The sequence below is a fragment of the Grus americana genome, chromosome 2 (assembly GCF_028858705.1).
Source record: "Grus americana isolate bGruAme1 chromosome 2, bGruAme1.mat, whole genome shotgun sequence".
Lineage (NCBI taxonomy): Eukaryota > Metazoa > Chordata > Aves > Gruiformes > Gruidae > Grus > Grus americana.
This window is the reverse complement of record NC_072853.1, coordinates 78,120,579-78,148,242: the sequence shown is the minus strand read 5'-3', so window position 1 is coordinate 78,148,242 and position 27,664 is coordinate 78,120,579. Positions and strand designations below refer to the sequence as shown.

Here is a 27,664-nt window from a genome sequence, read left to right as displayed (position 1 = left end):
CTGGTATCCATAATATGCATAGATCTACAAGCCTGAGTTCAAGGAAATATGCAAGAGGTTCAAGCCATGCACGCTGCAGTTCTACTTTGATCCGTGTCTTGGCTGCTTGTTAAGGGAAGTCTCTGATACCTGAAACATAACACTCCTTTGAGACGCTGCTTATTGCTCAGTCTTTTGTGAACTGAATTTGTCAGGATGAGGCACAACATCCATAATGGATTCTGAAAATTCTCTCATCAGCAGCAACACAAATATCATTGCCTTCTTTTGGTATTGAGGTAATGAGCCATTAATTGCTCATTATCATTCAGATACACCACAATTCTTCTTTTTTTGAGTTCATGCCCATTTATATGTCTTTTTGGTGGATACAATTTTTTTAAAAGAGGAATACAGTTATCTTAGAAAAATTAGGAATATCAAATTATTCCTCCTAGTCTAGGAAGGATTCCTTGCCTGCTCCAATGTATGAATTTTCATTTCGGACATCTCAAGTAATATGTGGGGGGGGTTTTTTAAAGATTCAACTTCCCAATCCTTAAATTGGCATTGTTCAAATAATAATAATAATAATAAATAATAATAATAATAATAATACAACCAATAAGCAACAGGCCTGTGGAAACAATCCTAACTGCTCAGCTTTTAGCATAATGCAGTGTAATCATAGTCAACTCTTCTCTCCTTTAGAACTTTTAATGAAAACAGACCTTAACTTTTTTACTTCTGATATGAAAAGCGAATGTATTTATTTCTCTTACTTCACTCTAATAAATGTATAACAATTCTTTTGAGCCTCCTTCACAAACCATGGAAGCATGTGCATTTTGTTAAGCAAAATATTCTAAGTCTTCACCTCAAAACTGCATGGGTCAGGACACAAATTTTTCATTTCCTTCACCAGTAACATTTCAGCTAATTTGCTCTTGCCTTAAGGATCAGGCTCATCATTTTCTTCTCTTTATTCAGGGTCATCAGAATTTACAATGACCTACTTCCTTACTAAACAAGCATGCTATGAAGTATTAATGGATTTTCTGTCTTACAGACTATGCTTTCATGTTGTGTAAGGAAAAATTCCTCACAGATCAGAGAAAGGCAACAAGGAAGATCAAAGGTATGGAATGGCTTCTAAATAGGGAAAGATAAATAATTTCCAATTCTTCAGCCTGGGAAAGACATGTTAGGGAGGTGTGACAAAGTTTATAAAATCATAAATGCCCTGGAGCGGGTGAACTGTTCAGCCTTTTCCATTGTAAAAATTTGGGGGGCTCAGATGAAACAAACAGATGACAAGTTTGAAACAAGCAAAAGATGGTTCTTCTTACAGTGCAGTTAAGCTGCTGAACTAACTGTCAGAAGATGCTGTTAAGCAAGACGCAGTATACTGAAGGATTTTTTTAAAAAAAAAAAATCCCTAAATAAATTTTTTTTAAAAAGGACCTGCCAGATCAGAAAAAGAAGTATGAAACAGGAAATTATAAGTAATAAGCAAAAATTGATTACAAATCAGGATGTGAGAGAAGTAGAAAGAAGAAATAAATAGCGGGAGAAAACTTTCAGCAATTTAGAAGGAAAACATTAAAAACGTAAAATAAAATGGTAGACTTCTGCTAGTTTATAGCCAGTATGAACCAAAGGGTGCCACTTTTAGAGCTATCAACATGAAGGCCAAAAGCCATAGTTTTTAAGAAGGGAGGATTTATTTTTCTTTCCATAGTGCAAAAGTGTGAAAGAGCATTACAGCTACAGAGGAGCATCACCCTGAAGCAGTTAAGTGTGAAGGTAAACAACTATGGGTTTTACAACTCTTGCTTTACCTCTTGACTCCTCAGTTCCCTAAGACATCCCATTAAGCCTCACACAAAATCATCCAAATTGTGCCTAGCGTTAATGAGAGTCTGGACACCGCTATCTTCCTGATACTGTTGTCACAGACTATCTAACAGGTAATACCAAATTTTAATAAAAAAAGAAGGAACCCTGTCAGTCATTTTAGGGATGGAAAGAGCATTCATTACTGTAGATCCCTTTTCAGAAGCTTTATTAGTCAATGTCTTTCTCAAAAAGTTTTAACAACATTTCTGGCATAACTCTAACAGTTTGGGCTTACCTCTGCTCTTTATCGTTACATTTCTTTCAGTGCATGTGAAGAGGATAAAAACTGTAAACCACCACCTGAATGGATGCTCAATGTCTCTCTAGGGACATGGGTGTGTTGGCAAGTTTTTGGTAGTGGGGAGGGCTACAGGGGTGGCTTCTGCGAGAAGCTGCTAGAAGCTTCCCCCATGCCCAACTGAGCCAATGCCACCCGGCTCCAAGATGGACCCGCTGGTGGCCAAGGCCGAGCCCATCAGCGACAGTGGTAGCGCCTCTGGGGTAACACAGTTGAGGACGGGGAAAAAAACCTGCACAGCACCAGGAGCAATTGCAGCCAGAGGGAGGAGTGAATATGTGAGAGGAACAACTCTGCTGACACCAAGGTCAGCGAAGAAGGAGGGGGAGGAGGTGCTCCAGGTGCCGGAGAAGATTCCCCTGCAGCAGCCTGTGGAGAAGATTATGGAGAGGCAGGCTGTGCCCCTGCAGCCCGTGGAGGTCCACGGTGGAGCAGATATCCACCTGCAGCCTGTGGAGGACCCCACGCTGGAGCAGGTGGATGCCTGAAGGAGGCTGTGACCCCGTGGGAAGCCCACGCTGGAGCAGGCTCCCGTGGAGAGAGGAGCCCATGCCAGAGCAGGTTTGCTGGCAGGACTTGTGACCCCGTGGGGGACCCATGCTGGAGCAGCTCGTGAGCCCGTGGGAAGGACTCACATTGGAGAAGTCTGTGGAGGACTGTCTCCTGTGGGAGACATGCTGGAGCAGGGGAAGAGTGTGAGGAGTCCTCCCCCTGAGGAGGAAGGAGTGGCAGAGACGACGTGTGATGAACTGACCACAACCCCCATTCTCCGTTCCCCTGTGCTGCTGGGGGGAGGAGGTAGAGAAATCGGGAATGAAGGTGAGCCCAGGAAGAAGGGAGGGGTGGGGGGAGGTGTTTTAAGATTTGGTTTTATTTCTCATTACTCCACTCTGATTTGATTAGCAATAAGTTAATTTCCCCAAGTTGAGTCTGTTTTGCCCAGGACAGTAATTGGTGAGTGATCTCTGCCTGCCCTTATGTCGACCCACGAGCCTTTTGTTATATTTTCTCTCCCCTGTCCAGCTGAGGAGGGGAGTGATAAAGCAGCTTTGGGGGGCACCTGGCCTCCAGCCAGGGTCAGCCCACCACAGAACAGCATTCTCCGCTCTGGCAGTTTGCATAAGGAAAGCCTTTCCCTCAACATACACATTCCCTGCTCTCTGCACACCCACAAGGACTGCCTACAGCAGTCTTTCACTGCCAAGTATCATATCAGTCCAGTAATTATGGAGTAGCATTTTCACACTTATTCTTTTTAACTGTGGTATTATTGTGGTTGCCTGGAACTCTGACACTGATCAGTAAATGTATAGTGCAAAATCAATTACCTCGTCATGCAGTAGTACATATGCCTGCAACTCCCAGAAGGAGATATGAAAGTTTAATGTTTCTCGCTATCACCAGGGCTTATGGATTCAGGACTCAGCACATCCCGCATGTGAATATGGAGAAAAAGGATGCCCATAAACTGCCCCCATGTCACGTGAGCATACGTCACCTCATGTAGTGCCGAAGAGCAGAATCCCTCCTCTGGAATTTCTGCAGATGGAAAGAGACCACAACCATGCTAGTAAAAGAAACAATACCGCATGCAGTTTTCAAGGAGAAGTATATGGTTTTGTTTACATAGCACACACGGTCATACTGACTTATTTAGGCAGAAAATAATTCTGTGACCTAGTTTTGTTAAGAGTGACCAAAAGAGAATGCAAGACATTTAAATCATTCATTTGTAAAGAGAAGATAGTTAAAACTTCATCAAGATCACTGAGAAAATCACTTCCTACACAAAAGCCATAATGCTGTTTAAAAATACACAGAATGCTCTTTGAAAATATATGGCTCTGGTCTATGTTGGAGGTTGCTGAACCCAGTAGCCTGACAGAGGCAAAGCTGCTGCATCACCACATCCCCACATCCATCCAGTTGTGAGGCATATGGGCACATATGATAGATGATGATTTGGGAGACTATGTGTGTAGCAAGTACGAAAGACTCTGAAGTGACATGGTCAATATCAGTAACAGTAGAAAGGGAATCACCTCTGCCTTCAGAGGTCATCAGTGCAGCATCAATAAACTGAACTGAGGTGAAAAAGCCAAAAACCCAAGGAAAACATTGACTGTCTAAACTGCTGGATAGCAGGAAAAAAAGGTGTCATCGCCAACAACCGAACAGCAAACGAAGCAAAATCTTAGAGCAAACAATGCAGAGTAGTACTCTGTACTGGGAGTGTTATCAAAGGTGCCTTATTATCTACCTTTTAATTTTTCAGCATTCCACTTCTCTTACTTATTAGCATTTATGCTTTTGTCACCATTTTTGCATGGATAATTTCCACCTGTTTCTTCTTGTTTCCCTTGTCCTTTTTGCTGCATATTCATTTTTTACATCGTGACCATCATTTCTACTCTTTTAAGAATTTCAAAGTGTTATCCTATGCTTATTTTACTAAAAAGAAGGGGTGGGGAGGGAATCAAAGACAAGGCCTAAGGGTCTTAACCAACCTGAGTGGATTTGATGTTACAAAATTAATTAACCATGGTAAGTGAGTGGATCTAAATATCACGTTAGCACAAAAGAACTCAGCTGAAATGCCACCGCTTCACTGCCCGGTTAGGCTCAGGCGACACCGTCACTACAGCACCAGCCTCTCCGGGTGTCACACCGGGAGCACACCATCTCCTCTCTCCCTTCCTGCCCGCTGCCCTGCACGACTTGGCTGGAGCAGGCAGACAGCCTGGGAGCATGTATCGCTGTCACTAAGGGCCGTTCTTTCCACAGGCCAAATTTTAATGACTCTTTCCACAGGCCAAGCAATGTATAAGCATCCAAAACGCCTCTCTCAGAGGGACTATGTGTTTGTGTGTGCAAAGGTCAGCAAGAGTCAGCACTCAGAGACCATCACACAAAAGCCCAACAGACCTCTGGCAGAAGCTGGAACTCCATCTCACCACCTACATACTAGAGGAAACAGTATTATTGCACACCTCATATTGCACACCTCATATTTGCATTCAGAGTGTGAATCTCTCTCACACAAGCTGCTGCAAACCTCCTTGAATAATCTGAAGGGTTTCACTAGATGCAAGTATGCGAATAAATGCTCATCAGGACACAGTCTCTTCCTGTCTGCAAAATATTTGGGCAAGATCTCATCTTTACGAGTCTGGGGACAAAGCATGGCAAATGATGCTGGTAAATAGGACAGCCAAATCCTGCTGTGGTTAGACTGAACAAATGTTGCTGTGATAGAGCCATTGCTGAACTAAGACCATACAGAGTGAGACAGCATTCAAGATGAAGATTATTCAAAGGTGGCCCTTAGAAATCTTTTAAACAAACAGAGCAAATCTCTTCAGAGCAAAACTCAATTTTGGCTTCCAAAAGTGCGTTTGTGTTGAGGAACTCAAAATCTCGTGCTTCAGAGCTTGAGCTACTCATTTGCATGGGAACAGGCTGAAATAATTTCCCCCTGTTTAAAACTGGACAGATGAACTTTTAAGTTCTTTTCATCCTCTTCTGAAGTAGCAGATACTGGCAACAACTGTAGGAAGGACAGGCACTGGAATCTTGAATAGCTAGTCTTTTGCATGCATGGATGTCTTCATACTTATAGGATCTGTGTAATTAATTATTCTTGCTTAGGAACCAAGGAGAAAATTTTCTCTGGGTCAGATTGATAAGGATGTGGAGGGCATCCGTTTCCTTCTTCAGCACTGAGAACAAACATCTGCTGGGATCATTCAGGTGCTTTTGCTCACGTGTTTGCTTCTTGCCCTGCTGAGGCTTTAATTACTGGCCACCTATCAGTCTGTCTTAGTTCTGTGTGTCTATAAGCAGCTGAATCTTCCGGACACCTACACTGTTTTGACATTGATAATTATAAATTATTTCTTAAAACAGTGTAGAGGGTCATGGATTAACTGTGCTATTGTATGTCCAAAGACACGGGAGCTGGCCTAAGGTTCAGGTTCAGACGTACCTCTGCAAGCACAGCTCTGTCTTTCCAGAGGAGCATAAATGCTTTCACACAGCCTGAACTCCTAAAGCCCGTGGACCTGAGCTACCTCGGTGCAGAGGCAGCTTCCTTACTTCAAGCCTGTGTTCTTGTGGCTTCTGAGCAGCCAGACTGCTATATATCTATGAGAAAATACATTCTCAAAGGGACAAAGAAAATAAAACTGCAAATACATTCATGAACATAACTTTATGTCTGATAAGCCACAGCCTATGCTGTTTTCAGACTGCTGCTATCGAAGTTAAAACATATAGAACAAAACCAGTAACAGTGGAGGAGCCAAACATCATCTGTAACTAATACTGTCCCACTCAGAAACCGATAGAGCTAGCAGAGTCCACGCAGGTGACCTTTGCAGCAAATATGTACCCAGAACCTGTCTAAACTGACAGCAGATAAACATGACTTATTATACGTAACTAATGAGACACGGGAGAGACATGATTCCTTCCCAGGCCCACACAGAACAAATACTGATGCCATTCACTGGGCGTGGAGTAACACATGTACGTTGAAAAGGGAAAGAACATGCTGCATAATAACCAAAGGTGCAATCCCTGGAAGAATTAAGATTACTTTAGGGTTTGCAGATTATGTCCTCCAGCTGTGTCTCTGCTGGTAAACCAAACAAGACTGGAAGGCAGTTTTGAGCTCTGTGAGCATCACTGCTGTATAGCTGTTACCTTGCTCACTGGCACCATTTTGATCCAGGCCAACCAATATTTTCCTAGAGCTTTGACACATCTTAGGGGACAGAACACGTCAGGTATTATTTGGAGAAAGTTGACACCTGGCCCCCCTGTTTGGGGAAGGAAGAAGGGGGTGGGAGTTTAGGCAGGTAAACATAAGCTGTGCTGTGCCACCCAGCTCCAGGGCCAGAGAACGGCTCCCCTTCTGTCAGCAGCGTGGCTGTAGCTGCTAGGAAAAAAAAAAAAAAAAAAAAAAAAAAAAAAGTGGCAGAAGTTTGTGTTACCTTGTTTGCTTCTGGCCTCTGCTTGTTTTTTGGGGAGCATTAACCGATTCCATCACACGCTTCCACAGCGCCAGGAACACTGGCTCATGGAGGCTGCAGTTCATAGTTAACAGCCAGGCAGCTCAGCGCTTTACTGAAGCGGACTGGGCACCAGTGTACGGCAGAGGTGGGCTGAGGCAAGCGAGGGATCTCCAAGGACTTGGCGTGAGCGAGCACTGGCAGGAGTGCACAGGAGTGCAAATTTTGGAAGGTGACCGAAAGAGGCATGACTTCTCCTGCCTGACCAGCAGCTCAGCATCTGGGGGCGGCAGGGGCTCAGTGGATGAATAAAAAGGTGACATCCTATTGCAGGTGCCTCCGAACAGATGGGGGCTTGAACCACTGCAACTTTGGCAAGCCAGTAATTTGGGGAGGGTGGCATCTCAGCTGGACTCTGACTAGCCAAAGGCTTCTCTACCCAACAAAAGGAGTAGATGATAACTCTGCGAGTACATAAAATGACAAAACATCATGTCTAGAGCGAGTATCTCACCCAGAATTTTATGCTTCAGCTGCAATAAGAAGTAATTCACAATAAATTTGACAATACCAAGCCATAAAGGTACTATGTAATTGAAAAGGCTAGGAAATGTCTGTGAAAATGGAAAGAAAACAGCAAAACTAACTCAATTGACAGAATTAAAGATTCTTTACTCTAGAAAGAATACTTGGAAGGACAGTATTACAAAATTCTGAGTGCATAGATTTAGCCTTTCACTGCTAAGTTATTTACATTAATATTGTCCTTGAAAGGATATGGAATACAACTCCGTTGCAAAGGTATTCTGTATGGTGAGAATTCAGTTGAGCTCCAGCAATGTTATGCGAGAGAGGAAGGTTCAGCTGGTACAGAACACTGCTTTATGTTCCAGCTAGAAGTACTGGAATTTCCAACTACCTGTTTAACTGTTTTACATTTTTTCAGGTATAGCAGCCTTAGGATTGAGCATTCTAACACAGACATTTTATAAATTAATTAATATACTAGAGGACTGTGGACTTGTTAATCAAATAAATTTATATTTTGTAAAATTAAAACTGTCAAAATAAACCTGTAATTTTTAGGATGAGAAATGTAAGCTAAAGTAGTATAAGAGTGATAAATAAATACAGAGGTGAAATTCATTTCTGATAATAACATTAACTTAAATGGAATGGACACAAAAGGCAATCTGGTCCTTTCAGTAAAGCTTAAGAATCAATGCTACTTGGAGATATTTCCATGATTTTAAAAAAAGGAGGCATTTATTATTTATCTTCTGTGCTTTGATGATTTCCTACACATCTCACCAGAAGTATTTTCCATGCATTTCTTAGATGCTGCTTTTGCGCTGCAGATAAATACTGCTTTTGAAAAACCACATGGCTGCCTGCACACACGATTTCATTTCACCATGGCATTGCAATGCTCCGCCTTTGCTGAATTCTCCATCGTATTAAGTATTGTAGGTCTCCTCTTTGCAGCCTTAGGGACTTTCTGGAAGATGTTCACATTCTCCATGTTAATGCTTGAATACTATGAAATGCAATTATGCATTCTCCTACGTATCTATACTCTTGTAGGCAAGCAGGCTCTTCATAAGCATATCCAAGCTGTGCAGATTGTCTTGAAGAAAGAGTGAAACCCAAAGCATACCTGCAGATTGTAAAAATTAGTTTTAAAAAACCCCCCATAGTGGCTGGCATTTCAATACCTCCCTAGATTTAACCATAAAATCAAGCGTAAAGAAACACACGCAATAATATAAAATATGCCTACTGTATTGTGCTAAGCAGGACATAACATTCCTGTCTCCAACTGGTTTGCAGCTGCTGCACAGCGTGGTGAGCTGGGCTGCTGCTGGGGCGGGGGGAGCGAAGGGAAAAAGGGGCGAGGGATGGGACAGCAATAGCTGCTGCTACAGGAAAAACCATCTCCCTCCTTCAGCAGGAGCTGCTGCCCTCCACCCTTTCGGCAGGGATAACAGCAACTCATTTCGTGTAACTGCGCAGGAGAAAGGAAGAGTTGTTTAAGCTGCATTACCTTCAGGAATAACCGGGCCCCGTCTCCTTCAAAATAAGGTACTCAAGGAAGAAGGATAAAGTCAACCCACAGCAACAGCTTTTAGCCATTCAGACTACTAAAATTCCTGTGTGCCTTAAGCTTTCATTGTGTAGCTATACAGCCTCAGGGGTTATACAATAATGAATGTACTTAAAGACACGGTCTTTCTCTCCAGCTTTTTTTTTTTTTTTAATAAACATGATTTTTTTCTTGTACTGCATGATAACAGTGTAAACCAACTTCTGTTCTATTTCTGAGCCCTAGAGCTGCACATTTTCTTCTTTTATTAGTCAGTGAATTGATGCTTTTTTATTTGTATTTTGCTGTTATGCCCCTCTATTACATAAAATATTTTTTTGTATCATCACCTGTTAAAGATGTTCAGTTAATAGATTAGTTTAAATCAGTGATGTAAACAAAAGACATATGCCTAGATGCTGCATGTTGATTAGGACATGTATATTACAGATGCCATATCAAAGTTGCCCATCTCTGAAAATCCGGTCCACCATCTGATACTGTCAATTGTATCTTTTTCCAGGAGCTGATGAGATACAGAAGCGTAAGAGGCACTAGTAATTCTGAGAAAGCTAACTAGATCTATGGAAATATTTGTCATTTAGATACCATATGTGCTCCTAGAGATTTCCCTTACGTATGAATTGCAAAACACATGTTAAGCACCATCTCATGAATGTTTTGGTGTCCTCCAAATAATCATGTAATTATTGTTTGGCTAAGTGATCGAAAGCTGCACACGCACACACACAGAGGAGCACAGAGGGATAACGGTGGGAGGAAGCCTGAACAACACCCAGCTACTCCCAGGCTCATCGCAGGAGCCATCAGCCCACCTGCACAAGCCCAGAGGGGCACAGACGCACAAGGACAGGCAGGAACCCAAACTGAGGACTTAGAGGAAGGGACGCTCTGTCCAGGCCCCTCTCTGGGCCATCCCAGGGGACCCTCAGCCTCAGCATCCAGGTGTGACACCCATCCCCATGGGTCACTGGGAGCAGCTCTCCAGATCACCTCTTGGACTAAGGGAGGTCACCGCCCAGGGGCATGGGACACACGACGGATGTGGGGCAATGCAAGACTTACTATGGGATGTTTCAGGCAGGAACCAAAAGTACAGAAAGGTGGAGGTCGTGGTGGTTTGGGGAGGGACAACAAAATACAGGGAAAATAGAGGGATAAGGGGATAAAAGGAGTCAGTGTGCAGCCTGCAGAATCAGGCCCCAAAAGGAGGTGTCTGGGCCACTAACTCCTTTATGCAGGAACAAAGAATTTCTAGTAGGAAGAAAGAGATTCAAACTAGTAGCAAGAAAGTTACAGATTCAAATGGGCAGGAAGATTTGCCTGATTGCTAAGTTAGAAATCAATGGCTATGGCCTATTCATGGAAAAAAAAAAACAAAACCAAAACCAGCAAAACCGACAGTGGATTGAAAAAGGGAAGGTGGCTTTATTAAAAAAAAACCCTACCGATTTCTTAGTCACTACAGATCTTGAAATGAATTATACCAAAAGCTCATGAATCAGAAGTCAAGCAGAAACCATACTCTGGGTGTGCCCCATCGCTAGTTAGTGCATAAGACGAAGGTAGTGGCTTCATCTTTAGCCATCAGTAGCACGTAGGGTACAGTTTGTATTGTTACAGGAGACCTCAGCCTAGCTGATGGTAAATGCACAAGGTCTTGTGGATGTAGCCTTGGAATTTCCCAATTCAAACATTCTTGAAAATAACAAATTTTTCATTTAGTATTTGTTTTTGCCCACCAGGACTGAACATTATCTTAGGATTTATCCAGGCTACCAGAAAGGAACTGATCAGGCAAGCAAAAAGCAAAAGCTGCTTAAGTACAAGTTGTTACAAATTGATTCTTTTTGCTACACGAACGACAGTTTGCAGTGATTTAGCCAAGGTTTGGAAAACTTTTAGCCACAGCCAATGACAAGAGATTAATAAAGCATCAAATTTGCTTGTTGAGAGAACAAAACAAAAATACGTTTTTAAAAGACTAAAATGAAAAATCACAGCCCTCATACATAACATAGCGAAAAGGAAAAATGGAAGCTTATAGGATGTTTAATGATTTTGGTTAGCTCTTTTTTAACAAATTAAGAACAAAATGAGCTCTAACAATCGTATCAACCCATTATGAGATCAGAATGGTTGAGCAGTTGATAATAGAGCAGGAAAACCACAAGTATTTGATTAGAATCAGTTCTGGTTTGGGGAGAAACAGTTTATGTGTTTATAGCAAGGGACGGCAGTGAAGTACTTTCCATTCCAGCAGCAACTGAAAGGGATGTTAAGTCGCTAAAGCCTTCTGAGCCAAATGCCTCAACGCCATAAAGAGAGTCATGTTCTCCTGCAGCAGTCCTAACCATCAGGCTCCCAGAAGCAGACAGAACAACACCCTCTGCTTGGCAGGAGGATGCCCACCTGGAGAGAGGGGGCAGACTCCTGGATTCCAGACTGTGTGTCTGGTAAGGGTTAGGATTAAAATTTGCAACAGAAAAAAAATGACCATACATACGCAGTCACTTTTTTATAAACTGAGGCTGGAACACAGGACTCTTTTTTCCTCCTCCCCGTCACAGATCCCATAGCTGTGCATTAAATTCCCCACAGAACTGCAAGGGGAGACTGACCGGGTATTTTACTGTAGAGTCTGTGTCTCCATGCTGAGCCCTGCGGCACACTAACCCCTTTGTAGACCTAGTGCCCCATTTGCATTTGGCACCGCTGCAGCTGCTCCTGGCATGTTCCTCTAAGGCTAACGTCCACGTTGCAAGAAAGATGTTGATGAAGCACAAGTAAGGACTCAAAGAAGAACTGTGAAAGTGATAAAAAGCTTAAGTAGTACAAAAGCAGGTAACTCATTTATTTTACTGACAAAAAGGTTACGGGGCAAATTCATGATAGTCTACAAATACTCCCACGGGAGAAACCAAAACTGGATACTATTGGGTCTTCCACTCTACCAGCCAAAAAATGAGATCCAAAAATGAGATCCAAAAGCTAGATGACAAGGCTACACAAATTCCTACTAGGAAAGAGGAACAAAATTTTTTACGCTAACGGTCAACAATGATGGAAAAAATATGAAAGCTTGTGGAAGATCATCTCCATCATTGCCAATTTTTAAACCAAGGTGGGTTCCCTCCCCCCAAAAGACATGCATATGTCAAACAGAAGCTAGCTCATGAAACCAGCAGAAAGTGTTGAAGGATTCTTTTTCCCAGCAGGAGGTTTTTATCTCAGTATCTCTGGCTGCAACCAACACTGGATAATCAAGAGCATGCTAAGCCTTTCAGCTTTACTGAAGCCAATTTTGGGTGTAAAACTGTACAGAGGACAACAAAAGGAATGATTAAATCAGCAAGACAGGCTCTGCCAAATCTCAAAACAAGCACATTGATTTTTCTCTACTGATATACTGAAGGCATGACTAACTTGCAAAATGCTATGGGATACCAACCAGAGTCACTGGAAGATGCTGAAGAATTGGAGAGGGTCCAGCAGAGGGCTACCAAAAGCACTATAAGGCAGGAGAGGTTGACGTAAGAAGAAGGACTGAAATAATGGGGTTTGTTCAGCCAAGAGAACAGAAAGCTCAGAGGAGATTTAATCAGTCTTCCAATATGTAGGAAGTTGTTATAAAGGAGATGCAGGTACTCTACAGAAGGATATTTGCTACACATACATGATATATATGCTATAATATCTGATGCTTACCTTTAGGTAGGTTTTTAATACCAATGTCTTTCTGCTTCTTAAGTGCATACTACTGGTTCCCCATCTATCTTTTAGAAAAAATTCTGTACCAGAAGAAAAATACACCATTCGGTGCTAAAAAGTGTCATTTTGTTTTGTTTTGTTTTGTTGAGACAAATCAAAATAACACATTTTTGTCAAAGCTAAGTGTAGCTCAACAAGCTACATTTACCCAACTTAGCCCTGAGTGTGTTTTTTTAAGCTTTCAAATTTCAGTCTACTGGTATTTTTTCATCTGTGGGCTTTAGTGATTTACCTGTGCAGAGCAGCTTCAGTCCAGGCCTCACCACTATATACAGTTATTTAAAAAAAAAAAAAAAATTCCACAGTATCACCCTTTTAAATAACTATACCCCAGCTCTTTTTCTGGTTTGTTTTTGTTAATTATACACACATATCCTATACCAACTTGAGGCATAGCACTGACAAACGTTATTTCTCTTTTTAGTGTAATCAGTACCTCCAATCTAATCCTTTATTTGCGGTCTCGATTTTCAAAAGCAAAGAACACAAACATTTTTTTGCTTATAGTCCAAAGTATAAACAATAGTAATCTAAAAGTGTACAAAGGGCAAATGAACAGCGATAGTGGCATTTAGTCCCTTCCACACATTCACAAGAACACAGTGCACTCAGTACTTTCAGTAAGTGCCAAACTATTTAGAACGTTTAATGCATTTTACAAAAAGAGAACAGAAAATTAATAACATCCTGGAAATTAAATGCTATTAATAAATTTACAAATTGCTCAAAGACTTCAACTCCTCCTGAATGAAACAGGAAGCTACAGAAGAGATGAAAGACACTAATTGTACATCACAGCCCATGATTTATTTCTTTTGATTCTGGAGACATGATGTGTCTAAAAATATAATGTCTTCTGAAAGTACTGGTTTAGATACACCAAATTCTAATGGTCTAGAAAGATAGGCAGGAAAAATAAATAAATTCTGAAAACAACAACTTTAACTCAAAACGCTTTTAGAGAAGGAGAGGCAAACATTCATACTGTTTTAGCAGCATGTCTATCCCCAGAATAAAAGCCATTGGTTGACATAAAACCAAGAATAACATTCTCTCTGATTTGTTCCATGACAATTATCAATAGCTGTATAATTGCATTATTAAAATACAATATTGACTGCAGGTGACCTCAGTCCTTGCTTAACATACAGCACAATCTGGCAACCTCCACAAAAAACCACACAACTAACCCAAGTCAGCAAGAGAAAAGCAAACCCACCTATCTCACCATTTAAAATTTCTACAGAGAAGTACATCTTAGGACATATTTTTTTCACGGGACTTCAGTTTCAGTATTCTATCTAACACAGATCTGCAACCATATCTGGAAATAAAATGTATTTTCCTGAACAACAACTTACAAGGCACGACTTCTGTAAAATCACTGCAATTTTGAAGTTATACTTTGAGGCACAATGTTTTTCAAAATAAGGATCAAGTAACTTAAAAGGTAAGTAGAGACTATTTGCTTCATTCTTCATGCTATTCACAATAAATAGCACGATGTCTATTCTTTCTTGTTCTACTGGTATGTTTATAAAAATGTACTTACTTTTAAGCTTCAGTGTCATTTTGATGCAAAAGTTAAAATAATTCTGTTTCCCTAAAATGACATAATTATATTAAAAAATCCCATGTATTTGCTTTTCAAAATGAAATCTAAATTTTTCCTTAAAAATACAGATTTTTATCAATGACAGCTGGGATCATCACAGTACTACAACAAAACCTGTAGTATTTCACCATTTAAAAGATCTTCTGTCAAACAGTAAGGAAGAACAACTCCTAATATTTGGATTTTTAAAAATTATTAAACTTCAGTATGTCATGTAGTAAGGTATCAGAGTTGAGTTACAAGCCAAGACCCAACTGCAAACACAGATGAGTTCCCTAAATGTCACAGAGCCTGGAGCCAGCCAGTGCCCTTCAATCAGGGGGCCCAACCAAGAGGAGGCTGTAAATTCCTATAAGTGCCTGAGCATTACAGGAGGACAAGCACTACAGCGGGCTTGGAGAGGGCAATGTCTTCACCACGGATCTTTAACCCAGCAGACCTCATGGTATTTAAAGGAACAATGCTTTTTTTGAGTCAAAGATAGCACTGATACCTGGAGAAAATCCTTGGTCTTGGAAGTTAGGCTTTAATGAGGTGAGGAGAGGAGCAATGTGTTTTACATACCGGAGTGGTAATGCATTTACCAGAATACACCCGCATCACAGAATTTTTCAAGCAATATTATTTTTTACATTGGTAAGCACTACATGGTTGTAGATTCTACTACTTAAGTGCGATTCAGCAAGACATAACATTACTGACACCCTCATTATTAGAAAGTGACTACCTGTGAATTAAGTCTGTAGCAACAGAGAAATGAAGAGACAAATAAGTTTATACTCCCAAGCACCAACTAGGGCACTCCTGGCTCATTTACCAGGCTATTCAGTGTGCAATTAATCATTAATTCCACAAAGCACCTACCTGCCAAACCAAGTGTTCCTTTACAACAGCTGTACCTGATAGACAGACGCTCAGCACAATCGTATGAGATGCAGAGGTCAAGACGCTGGCAACTATAGCGTCCCTCATGTTGAAGGGCAGCATGGTATACACCACAAAAATAATGAACAAGAAAAATGATACCTGTGCAAGACAGCAAGACAAAAAAGAAGCATGTCAAATTCACTTTGGAATAACATTCAAAAAATAGCATTTAATTTTGAACTGTTTTCAGCATAAAGTTACACGTCAGTTTTTTACAGGAAAGTTACTGCTAACCCCTGCAGATAATTGATTTAGGAAGAATTAGTTTAAGAAAATGCTGGAAAATTTACATCCTATTTGATTTAAGAAGTGCAGTTTCAAGATACTACTTCATGGTTCAAGGACTACGCAATACTCCATTTTATTTAACTTTTCAAATTTAACTTCAAATTTATCTTTTCAAATTTTAATTTTATTAACACTCTGTTTACTGTTAGAGTGCAATTCTGGAACTGGTAGTTTCTGATTGTGAACCGCATTACAAAACAATTTGTCAAACCCCTCCACAGAGCCTAGAGAATTTCAAATCAGAGAGATTTTGTTCATCTCGACGCACTAAATCATCATGATTTAATATAACATAACATTATGCAAAAAAGCCCAAGTTCAGCCAAGCATTTTGGTTTAATAAGATTATACTCCATGTGTATCTACACAATGTATGTCAAATTCCATTAAAACGCTACATTTTAAGCTAATACATTTATTTGGACATGAAAACTAACTTCAAACAATCACGCCCATAAGCAGAATTTACTGTTAGCTTCTTACAAAAGGGTCCTAGCATCCACACTAACTTTATGGAACAGACTCTCCAAATGCACAACCCAACCTGTAACAGCAAAAGGGATTCCTTCGCTGTACATACAAAAGATTATATATTTGATGGTATGCATATGTTCCAAATTCCACCACATATTTGAGAAAGCATAACTAGAGTAACTAGGCCACAGATTTTGCACACTTAAGTAGGCAAGTCTGAAAATGTGCCAGCCTGCATGTAATAATATCCCTGCATAAGCCTTTCCATCAGGTTTAGTTAACTTACAATCCTATCCACCATCTGACAGTCGCATACACATAGCATGTAACTCAGGAAGCTCCCAAGCAGGTATCAGCAATAATAATCTGCTGTTCACTCCTCTCATGGTCAGTTTGCTTTCCTCACATGCATCTGATGATTCCGTAGTCAAAATTGAACCATAATGTATGTGTACCTTCAAGACAGTGGAGGTGTTCTTCTCCATCACGGACAAAGAATCGGATGGAGAAGAAAGTCCACTTCTGTTCTCCACTCATCTTTCTCTGACTCCTCCATTAAGATCAATCCAACTCCTTCCTGATCACTCATACTCTTTTTGATGCTGCCCAACCGCCCCTTATGCTCACAGAGTCAAAAAGTTGAATGACATAAAACCAAAACGGAACCGCAAAGGATGTGAAAGATAATAAGAAAATAAAGTAATAAAGACGCAAAGGAAAAACTTTGCTCCTCTACTCTTCCAATCTACCAGCTGACAGCACAAGGAAACAGAAGTGTTTGGTACCTGTTTAGTTTAAGTCCTCCCTGAAAGTTTTAACTGTGATCAGCCGTTAGTAAAAACAACAGCAAAGAAAAGGGTGCACAAACGTGGTCTAGATAAGACAAGGGTTATATAAGTACCATGTTTTAAAATTGTCCTGGCCAGGTAAAAATCAACTGTGATACTGAGAGAACTAACTGATAGTCTCAAAACTTGGGAAATATGCAGAAATTTCTGGCAAGCCAGAAAAGGGAAACAGCATGTGTCTTTGAAAGGCTGGGAAAAAGGCTAAGGAATTGAAAACTGGTCAGCTCAGCTTCAATTCCTGGAGCGATAACAGATCAAATAAGAAAACAACTAATAATCAAGAGTTCTGAAAGTTAAGAAAAACATAAGTAGCAGCCAATGTGATTTTGCTGAGAACAAATCATGTTAAAGCAATCTCTTCTTCTTCTGTCACAACAAGAGACATGAGGGTAGGGGGAAAACCTGAATAATGAGTTAGGCAGCAACAAGGGATGTGAAAGGTCCTCTAATATAGGCATAAGATGAATGGATGCCAGAGTCAAAACCTTACCAGCATGTAAGATCAGCTGCTGAAAACATGTTTCCAGTTAAAAAATGGTTTGAAGAAGAATCTTGGGCCCTAGTTCTGGAAGAAGGATTTGAAATGCCTTCAGTCCCAGTGACTTTTCATGAAAAAAAGGTTTTGTTGTTTCTAAGTTTAGCTTTCTAATTGACTTGGGGAAGATGGCATTTACATATTTGTGAGAATTTTTTGATTAGAAAATAAAAAATTACCCTTCTCTAACTGTCTTGTCTCCAAAAAATAGAACTTGCATGTTTTCTGTGCTTGAATATGGTTTGACTTTATAGCCAGGCCAAATGATCCCCCCCCCACGTGTGAGGTACGTGCTAGGTACTTACAAAAACTCATTAGTGGATACAAGATATAATATGATGCTGCTAATTTTCAACTTTGACACAAAACAGACTACTAAGCATGTAAAAAAGATTTTGGTATATTGCAGTGCTTTTAGTGGTATGCAGCTGTATCAGCTTCAAATTTGTTATACTGCTGTAAACAAGTATTCTTTCTTTAAGTTACTCCACTACTTTCCTTGGTCAAAATAAGTGAAGAACTTCAACCTTCCAGAACTACAAATAGAGAGTATTTAGAATTTTCAACCACTCTTGACACTACATATTTAGACCTCAAATTCTTCATTACTCAGCATCAAACAGGCTGAGTTGGACTGGAACTGTGTGAGAGAGCACTTGATAACAAATTGACCTGCCAATTATTATATTTGTGTCTTGAAATTTGGGTCTGACAATGCTCTTCCAAAGCAGGAGAGTCAGTCATGCTAAGACAGAAACTCTCATCCAAAATGCATGGAGGAATGGCTCCTGTCAGTAATTCTTGATTCTTGGCCACACTTCTTTTATTTCCAATAATGGTCTAATGACCCAAGGAGTTGAGAGCTCCATTTATCACAGAGGTTCCTTTTCTACTTCGCCATGGCTCATGAATATTCTCCCCAAGTACCCTGAAATAAGATGCTTCTACCCTTCATCCTGATAGCAGATGTACATAATATGTAAGTCTTGGGACCTTTCAAGAGATTTCAAAATGTCACTGTATTTAAGTCTGATACCGTAGAAGACGATACTCAAAGGCTTCTAGGTAGGGTGCTGCTTCAGTTAGAAAGAGGAGACAGGCTTTCTGGACTGAGTCAGAGGCTGCAGAATGAACAGCAGCCCTTGAACCTTTTCATGATCTTTTTGTAAGAATTAGCAGAATATTGCTCATTGATACAAACATTAAAAAGTAGTGATGCCAAGCTCTGAAGGACCCCACTATCCCATTGCAAGAGTCACTAATGTGCGTCACTGCATGTCTGCACTTGGTGTGTGTATCCGTCAGTAAACACAGTATTATTTACAGTGCACTATTTTTGACACTATTAAAAGCAGCCTGTTCCACCAAAGCGTGCCATAAGCACAAAGCCTGTCACTGTTTTGAAACTGTTTTGGAAGCAATCTTTGATGTGAGTCATCACTACGACTGCCTAGTCGAAACACTTTTTGTCCTTATCTGAACTTAGACTGCTTCAGGAATTTAATTCTCAGAGAGTTTTTCGATGAACTTATGTTATCCATACCTTGCAGATGGGGAGTCTTTGGGTATTGATGGTATGCATCATGGCACATAGCATTCACTTTTGGTTAACACTGGTGTAAAATCTTACAGAGAAGTATGTGGCTTTCCTGCTTCGGTTGAGGGGTATCCAGGACTCTTGCCCACCATCTTGACTGTCAGAGCTTAGCAAACTCTGAGTGTGTTTGCTGCTCTGCGTATCTCTTCTCCCACACTTCAGTAGTGCCACATTTTCATTGACTACGTACGCAGTTCTTTTCCACAGTGATTTAAAGGATGATGAGCTGCTGTAGTGTGACTGTCTGGTATGTAACAGACTATTTTCCTGCAGATTTTGGGCATCTGCTTTCAGACGGGCAGTGAAAGTTCTCATGCAGATTACTGTGGTGATGCAATTGGAGAGACCTGGACACCAAATAGTGGAATGACAACATGGTGTGGGATCCCACTGATGACCATGACCACCACTCACAAACACTCATTCTTGTCACAGAACACAACATAAAACTATAGGTAAGCATCGTTATGCATCTTGCAAAATGGAAAGGTTTTGGATGTACGTGATAGAGAAGTAGCTCCTTCTTTAAATCAAGCCCATTCTGAGTATTTTGAATTATGGTATTTTTGTCCCAGTATCTGCAGATGTATGTTGGACACTTCAGCCTCTGACCTGTACTTGTGACTGTGATCTAGGAGAACTGGTATGAAGTTGGCAATGCTTGGTGGTTCACAGACATTGCAGTTGGAAACATCACTGGTTTGGACTTGTGATGGCACAAGTTGCAGTGGATGCAACCCGTGGACCCAACCCATTTTTGGAGCCCATGGACCCAACCCATTCTCAGAAAAATCGTCTCCCTGATGTTGCCAGTTTCTACTCTGAGTGGTGTTGCCATTCTGAAGGGTATCATCTTGAGTAGAAAGTTTAACATATTTTACACACTAAAATTGTCTTTCCTAGCGTATAGGGTACTACAGGGTCTGTTGCTTTTCTCACCAAGAACAACTGTGCAAAAAGATACTAATCATTCACTTTATACAAATTGTGTTCCAACAATGACTCACACTTTCCCACCTAGTCAGCCTTTTTAAGATTGTGTTTAATGGTTAATAATAACTGGCTTGGCACATGCAAAAATCATTCAACTTAATGTTACTCTGACCAGAATTTCCCCTTGAGGAGTACGACACCTTGGCACTGAAGCAGGCATGCAAATCTAAATGTGCTATTTCAGTATGAGTTAGGGGAAAGCACTGCCTTGAACACAGACAGCAGTAATGAGGCAACAGCTAATAAAATACCTGTAGTTCTTTGGGACAACTTCTTATACACAAGTGTAACGACAGCAAAACGCTTGGGAAAATAGTGCTAGCTTTTCACCATGTAATCAGAAAAGACTCCGTTCCCATAATTAAACAGATACAAATATTCACACTAAGTGGGCCAATCCACTACAGGATCACTTCCAGAGGTTTTTCAGGATCAGCCTCCTCCTTACTGGCTAAAGGAAGTAAAAATTCACTAGGTAATTGAAAAATTTCTCCTTGGAAAGACACTTGGAGTACAGCTACTGATTTCGAATGTTGTCTATGTACATAATAGTACAAAAGAAGATCCTCTATTTTTTCTAAATAAATAACTGCGTTTCATAACATAATTGGCAGGACCTTACAAAATAGTTACAAATACTATACGCGTGATTTAATAAAATGTATGCATTAAGGTGTCAGAAGGATGCAAGCTATAAACTGTATGTTAAAAACTTGTGGAGGCAGAGTAAAGGTTGCAAATACGTAAAGGTCTCTGCCATTCTCCTTGTTCTGAATCAAATCTTGTCTCAAACCTTTAGACTCAGACTTTTAAAAGCTGGGATACGTTCGAAGAATGAAATACTCTACCCACATAAACCAAAAAATCCATTGAGTGCTAAAATCACCTTCTGCAGTGAGTCATCTAAAAAAAGGCTTAAATTATGAAAGCATTGGATAAGGTGAAGGTGGAACTGTTGTTCACCAAACGCTGCAACACTAGAACAAAAGGGTACTCAATGAAACTAGCAGAAGATTGATTTAAAATAGATGAAAAGAGAGTACATCTTTACCTAGCAGATAGTGACTTGAACTTGCTGCCACAGGAGGTCATAATGTACCAGCGGGTTCAAAAAGAGATTAAACAAATTCATGGACACCTTGTCCATAAACCGACAATAAAAAGACAGGGCAGGGATGTACTCCCTGACATTGCTAACACAACAGTGGAGGCTGACAAGGTGTGAAGGGTACAGAGCACAAAAAGTGATTGAGCTTGTACACTGCCTCTTAATGGCAGCTTCTCTGGCCATTCTTGGAGACAGAATACTGTGCTAGATGGACTGTGGTCTGACCTTGCAGGAAGGTTCTTGTGCTCTTCCATTAAGAGTCAAATGTACTTTGAAGGAAAAAGAGGAAAGAGGGGAGAGGGGAGAGGAGTTGTGGCACAGTATCCTCCCTGACTTTGAAATAAAGCAAGGTAATTCAGAAAAAGAACTGGAAGTCCAAGCAGACTATGAACAGGAAGCATTATGGAACCATCTACTAGTTGGAAGGGAATTGTAAGAGGAAATTTCAACTTTCAGCAACAACAGGATAAAATATACACGAAGCTCAGTTTTAATTTGTATAAAACCAGTGTTTCTTAAGTGTCGCGTATATCATAAATCTCAAGAACAAAATCAAAAAGGAAGAATTTGCTTATGATTTACTCCAAATTTTTATTTTCCAATTATTATCTTAGAGGTAGTAAACAACCCTGTAAATCATGCCTTGTTCTTGATCACGGAGAACTCTCAAACTAATAATCCCTTTCTTTTGTGCAGAGGTCTGGGTGTAAATGTCATCAGGAAACAAACATTCATTACAGCCTCTACCAAAAAATTAACCACAACCATTAGCAAAATAGGATAGGCTAAAGCAAGTCGACTACAGGAAAATGAGTATTTTAAAATAACTGTGCAATAAGGGACCTTAAAATGTGCTGCTAAAGTCAATGATTAATATGAAAATGAGATGAAAGACTCCAGAAAGGGAAGGAAAATTCACTTTTGAAATAATCAAGATATAATCTCATTGCTTACTGTCTACTGTGCAATTGCTTTCTGTGTCACAGAATCTTTTCTTTCACTGAATTGGATCAGTAAAAGGGATACAAGATCTGGAGGGAGTGACCCAAGGACCATCAGCACTGACACAATGATCCATAAAAATTTTTGGTCCTTCCTGCTGCAGAAAGTGCGGACTGAGCTACCATCATCTCTAGCAGCTTTGAGATTATTCCTGAACACACTGAGAAAAGAAAAATTTGGTTCACTTCATAACTTCCATTTGTACTTTCTCTTCCTGTCTTAATTCTCCTCTTTCCGCTGTATCTCATCAGCCTTGTTTCAACCACAGTATTGTCTAATTAGTCAAGAGGACAGATTTGTTCTGTTACAACGCTGATAGGTCCCTGCAAGCAGAAAGGCAACTTCATAAAACACTATAGAGCCCAACAATAGCATGTGTTTGCAGTGATTTGAGTCTCTAACTGGATCAGATGACAATAAGCTATGCCTTTGGTTTTTTCAGTGATGACACAAGTGAAAAGCACCAGAGATACAGAATACATCTTTCATCTTTGTTATTCTTCCCTGTAAATATTAAGACCAGAAACCTACAATAGCAGTAATAATTACAATCAGTAATAATAACTGATCATTGTAGCTAGCATTTTCTCTAAAATGGACAGTCGATACCCTCTTTAATGTTACCTTAATAATTTTTCTTAAAATGTGATTTTTTCCTATGGTCGGTGATAAAGGGATTAGAGCATGTTGTTAAAACAACACTTGTCTTCACATGCAACAGTAAAAGTAAAACCAGACACATTTAACTCTGGCTAAACCCATGCTGCATCCTCCTCAGAACAATACTACATTGCAGCACACAATTCTAAAGCAAACTGCAATTAAATTAATGTATTTTAAAAGTGGGAAATCAAAAGAGATCCAGATGATTCTACAGTATATGTAAACAGGCTGAAGTCCAAAGCAATAAAAAATAATTTCACTCAGACTATTATGGAGCTAATTTTACAACACTCAAGCACTTGTGCCTCAAATTTAAAAGGAATCTAATGAGAACGTATATTGAAAACATTTTCAAAGTTGCCTTAAAAATGAAGAAACATACACAACTGGGAAAGAAGCATAAATTGCATAAAAATGTAACCTGGCTGGAATTGATGTGAAAGTACATGCTAAAATATGAGCAATGACAGCAATTGGTTTAGATCAGAATTATAAGCTAGTAAGGGCAGAAGATGAATACACTACATTTCAGGAGATCCAAGGAGGTTTTTCTGTATGTTAGGCATGAAATAAGTCTAACGGTGACTTTGATCGACTATTATAAGAAAATGTAAAACTGTTAATTATAATGAAGGAAAAGCAGAACCATCAAATAAAAATGTCTATTCTCTATTAAGGAAAAAGCTAAATGATATATTTACATTATGCTAAAGAATAATTATGGTACAGTTTTCTGTTCCAAAATATTATCTCACAAATACTTCACCATAGACAGTAATGTTGAGACATTTTTAAACAGCAGGTCCAATAAACTATGCTCAAGCATCTCATAAGAGCTCTGGATTATGTATGTTGATTTTCAGTAGCTCCCAGACACCAGGCCAGTTCCAAAGAACTGGAAGCAAATTGGATCTGTAAAAGGTAAAAATAGGAAATGAAAAACAGCAAATAAATGGTCAGTTTTAAACTGAAGGGTCTGTGTTGGAGGACTCGGAGAATTTATTCAACGTCTTCCTAAATATTTCGTAAAAAGTAGCAGAATAGTGACGTGGCAATGTTTGATGGGTTTTTGATATTATTCAGGGTATTCAAAAGCAACAACACACGGTAAAAGTTGCGGAAGTGCCTCACACTACTGTAACTGGGCCATAAAATAGCAGATGAAATCCAGCATTGATAAATACAAAATAGCAGGCATGGGGAAAACAACTTTATCTGAACATTTACAAAAGCAGGCTTCACCTCAGTTACTACGACTTCAGAGAAAGATACAGAGTCACTGTGAACTGCTCTTTGAAAAACTGAATTATAGCAGTGGTTGAAAAGGCAAGTAAAAGGGCAGCAATTATTAGGGAAAGAACAGAGAATCAACCGTGATGATGACAACACTGTGTGAATCCACGGTGTGCATATTTCTTGAACAGCTCATGCAATTCTGTTCTCTCCATCTTAAAGAAATCCAAACCCCAAACCCCCACATTGATAACCTGCATTCTCCTCTCCAGGCTGAACAGCCCCAGCTCTCTCAGCCTCTCCTCACATGAAAGGTGTCCGTGTCCCAGTCCCTCACTCATCTTTGTGGCTCATCACTGGAGTTGCTCCAGTAAGTCCACATTTCTCTTGTACTGAGGAACCCACACCGGACCCAGCACTCCAGATTTGGCATCACCAGTGCTGAGCAGCGGGGAAGCACCTGCTGGCAAGGTTCTTCCTAATGTAGCCCAGGGCATGATTGCGTGATCAGGTCCAGCAAAGTACCACCCAAAACCCTTAGGAAGGCTAAGCCCTGACAGATGTATGCCTCTGACATGCTGACCCATGGGAACTTTGCAACCGTCAAAGTAGCCTTAACAACACACCTAGAAGCCTTGGTAATCTTCTGTGTTCGTGGTTATCAGAGAACCCAAGAGCAACGCTTGAAATTGAAGAAGAGAAAAGGAGGGGTCATGGCGAGAAGCAAAAATGTAGTACAGCTCAGCAGAGTAACTGCAGCTCTGGGTGCTGAGGTGCACGAGATGTTTCAGAGAGCAAAAAGTACCCAGGGTACAGTTCCCAGTAACCCAGCAACTTCCCAGGGAAGGAAGGCATGGCTCGTCCTGACCTTGCCTACTATCAAGCAGGAGCATGACAATGACAACACTGAGAGGAGTAGTCACCCCCCCCCAGAGAGCAGGAGGTCTCCCTTCCTTGAGACACGTGAGCGTCAGCAAAGGGCAACACTCCCCGTGAGCTGATGTCTGCTGTGGCGGGTGTCAGAATAAGGGGAAAATAACCAGAAGGGTGATAAAGGATCACGGCTGGGGTATATCTGGTAGAGAAAAATAGAATAGTGAGGAGCTTAAACAAACGAAAGTTGGATTTCCTTTGCACAATAGTGCACAGATCAATAGTGTCATGTAACAGCTCAAGACAGAATCTGCTACAAAGGAAAGATGTGGTAAATTGAAACGACTGAGCAGCATGACCCCACTTAGAGAAACCTGATAATAATTTTTTTTTTTTCCCTAAGCATATATTTTTGGGCAAACCAGAGAAGAAACACAAGGAATTGACAAGGAAAGGAGCCTCTCAATGACTGCCATGAAACACTGTGACTAGGTACAGCGTGGTAGTAGCACCGTGTTAACAGAACGCAAGGAAACAGATTTCTTCTTTAGGAGAACTGCCAAAATAGGACACAACACTTCCCTGGAAAAATTTATTAATCATAGAAACAACATGCCTGGAAATGTATAATGCCAGAAGAATGGACAAAACCATGTTAAGATAATCTAAACTTTGAGAGGAAAAAAACAAGGAAAAATTCATAGCATTTAATTGTCATGAGGCTAAGGCAGGTTCTGTAGCACTTACTCAAAAATCTGTGTTATTCCCCTGCAACACCTGCTTTTCCCAAAGGTTTTCAAATCATCTGCTAATACATTCCCAAAGAGTTTAATACAGGGCAAGATTTCCACTTCGGTGGTTGCACAGTGCCTTTGGGACCTCAGCCTTTCCTATTGCTCAGAGCTTTCTATTTGCAACCCTGGCTGCTATGCCCACGGGCCTGCACGTGCCAACCCAAACAGTGACGCTGTGGTGGTTTCTCACGGGAAAGGATTGTCACTGGCGTGGGCATCACCTCTTTTTTTCCCCTTTTCCCTCTCTTCAGTCACGGTTTTTAGTTTACCTGAGGGAACCCAATCATAAGCATGCAGAGAGCTCAGCAGCCAAGCAGCACACAGCACCCGCCCCTGATGTAAGCATGCTCCGGCCAGCGCTCACATCATCACCTGCAGGAACAATCACCTCTGAGTTTGAGCAGGTCCTGAAGAAAACCACACGGTCACTATAGGAAAAGTATTATAGGGAGAACTACCCACTGCACCGGAGAGGACACACAGGGAAGGATTCTCGCCTGGGGTCCCCCTGATGCTTCTCCTCCAAGCAGGCCACTGGAGAGAGTTTGCTCTTTCCCTTTTCTCTCGCCTATTCTGTTGGTGTTTCTTCACCACCAGAGTCAATGCGTGCCACCAGCTGTACAACCTGCCAACACATCTTCGCGCATGTGAACTTGTCCCAACATCCTTTACACAACGCTGTCCTTCCCCTCAACTTTTGAAAACCGCTGAGTGATTTCCATCTTAAGAAAGTGCTCAGGTTTTGGTAGCCACTAAGACTACAACCTTTACGTGAACCCTGGGGAGCAACAGTGCTATCAACCTGGACGCTGGGTCCTTATGAAGAAAGTACGGTTGTTGCGAAAGAGGCAGCCCAGGTTTCCTCTCCCCTTTCATTCCAGACAAACCTTTTGGCAGGGCAAAAGGCACAGGAGTGAGATGCAAAGGTTGAACGTTAATGTAAGAATAGACATGTGTACCAAACATCATCATCATCGTCATCATCTCTATTCCAGTTTTGACATGTAAAAATTGCATGTATTTTACTCACAACACTCCCCCAAGCAAAAAAGAAAGAGGGAGAGGGTATTCAGACATTTATTTCCCACTGCCCCACTTTTCAAACAGCATTTTTTTTAGGAACATAAATCCCTGCTAGATTCATGGATACAGATCAAAGCTGTTCATTCTCTTATAGGGATTTAATTTGCATTGCAATTCAAGAAAAAGGTGTGGATAAAATAATTTCATGGTAATTCATAGACATTTGATCTGTTTTGATAACATAGATAGGCCTTCACTTGAGAAGAAGGTCTCTCAGAGGTTTGGCCTTTTTTACATAAAGACTGAAAGAAGAAAGAAGATTAAACTGGAAAGAAGCTACACAGAAATTATCTTAAGGCTTGAATTTAACCTGATAGCCAAGCAGATTCACTGTTAGCACAGTCATCCCAAACTGCTGTGCACTGTTCAAGGTCAAATGCTTTTCTCAGCCCAGGTTTTTCACAATCAGCTGCTTTTCCCCCTAAACCCAAACCTTGTTGCCATAATGCAGCTGGGGTTTGTTCTCCAGAGATTTTTGTAGATTTTTTTTTTTTAAATTGCAAGTATAGCGATGTGAAAATCAATCAAAAAATAGTAATACAGATAATGTCTTTGTTACCAAGAAATT

General features: G+C 40.6%; 1 protein-coding gene across 2 annotated transcripts in view; it reads right to left on the bottom strand.

Annotated features, from left to right (window-relative positions):
• Window positions 1–27,664, bottom strand: part of ADCY2 (adenylate cyclase 2) — a 226,711-nt gene that overhangs the window by 140,606 nt on the left and 58,441 nt on the right. Inside the window, exon 3 of one of the 2 annotated variants that reach the window (XM_054817327.1) lies at window positions 15,543–15,704. The exons of the other annotated variant lie outside the window; for it this stretch is intronic. Within the exon in view, the coding sequence (XP_054673302.1) occupies window positions 15,543–15,704 (162 nt within the window). The remainder of the gene's footprint in view (window positions 1–15,542; window positions 15,705–27,664) is intronic. 2 annotated transcript variants of the gene reach the window in all.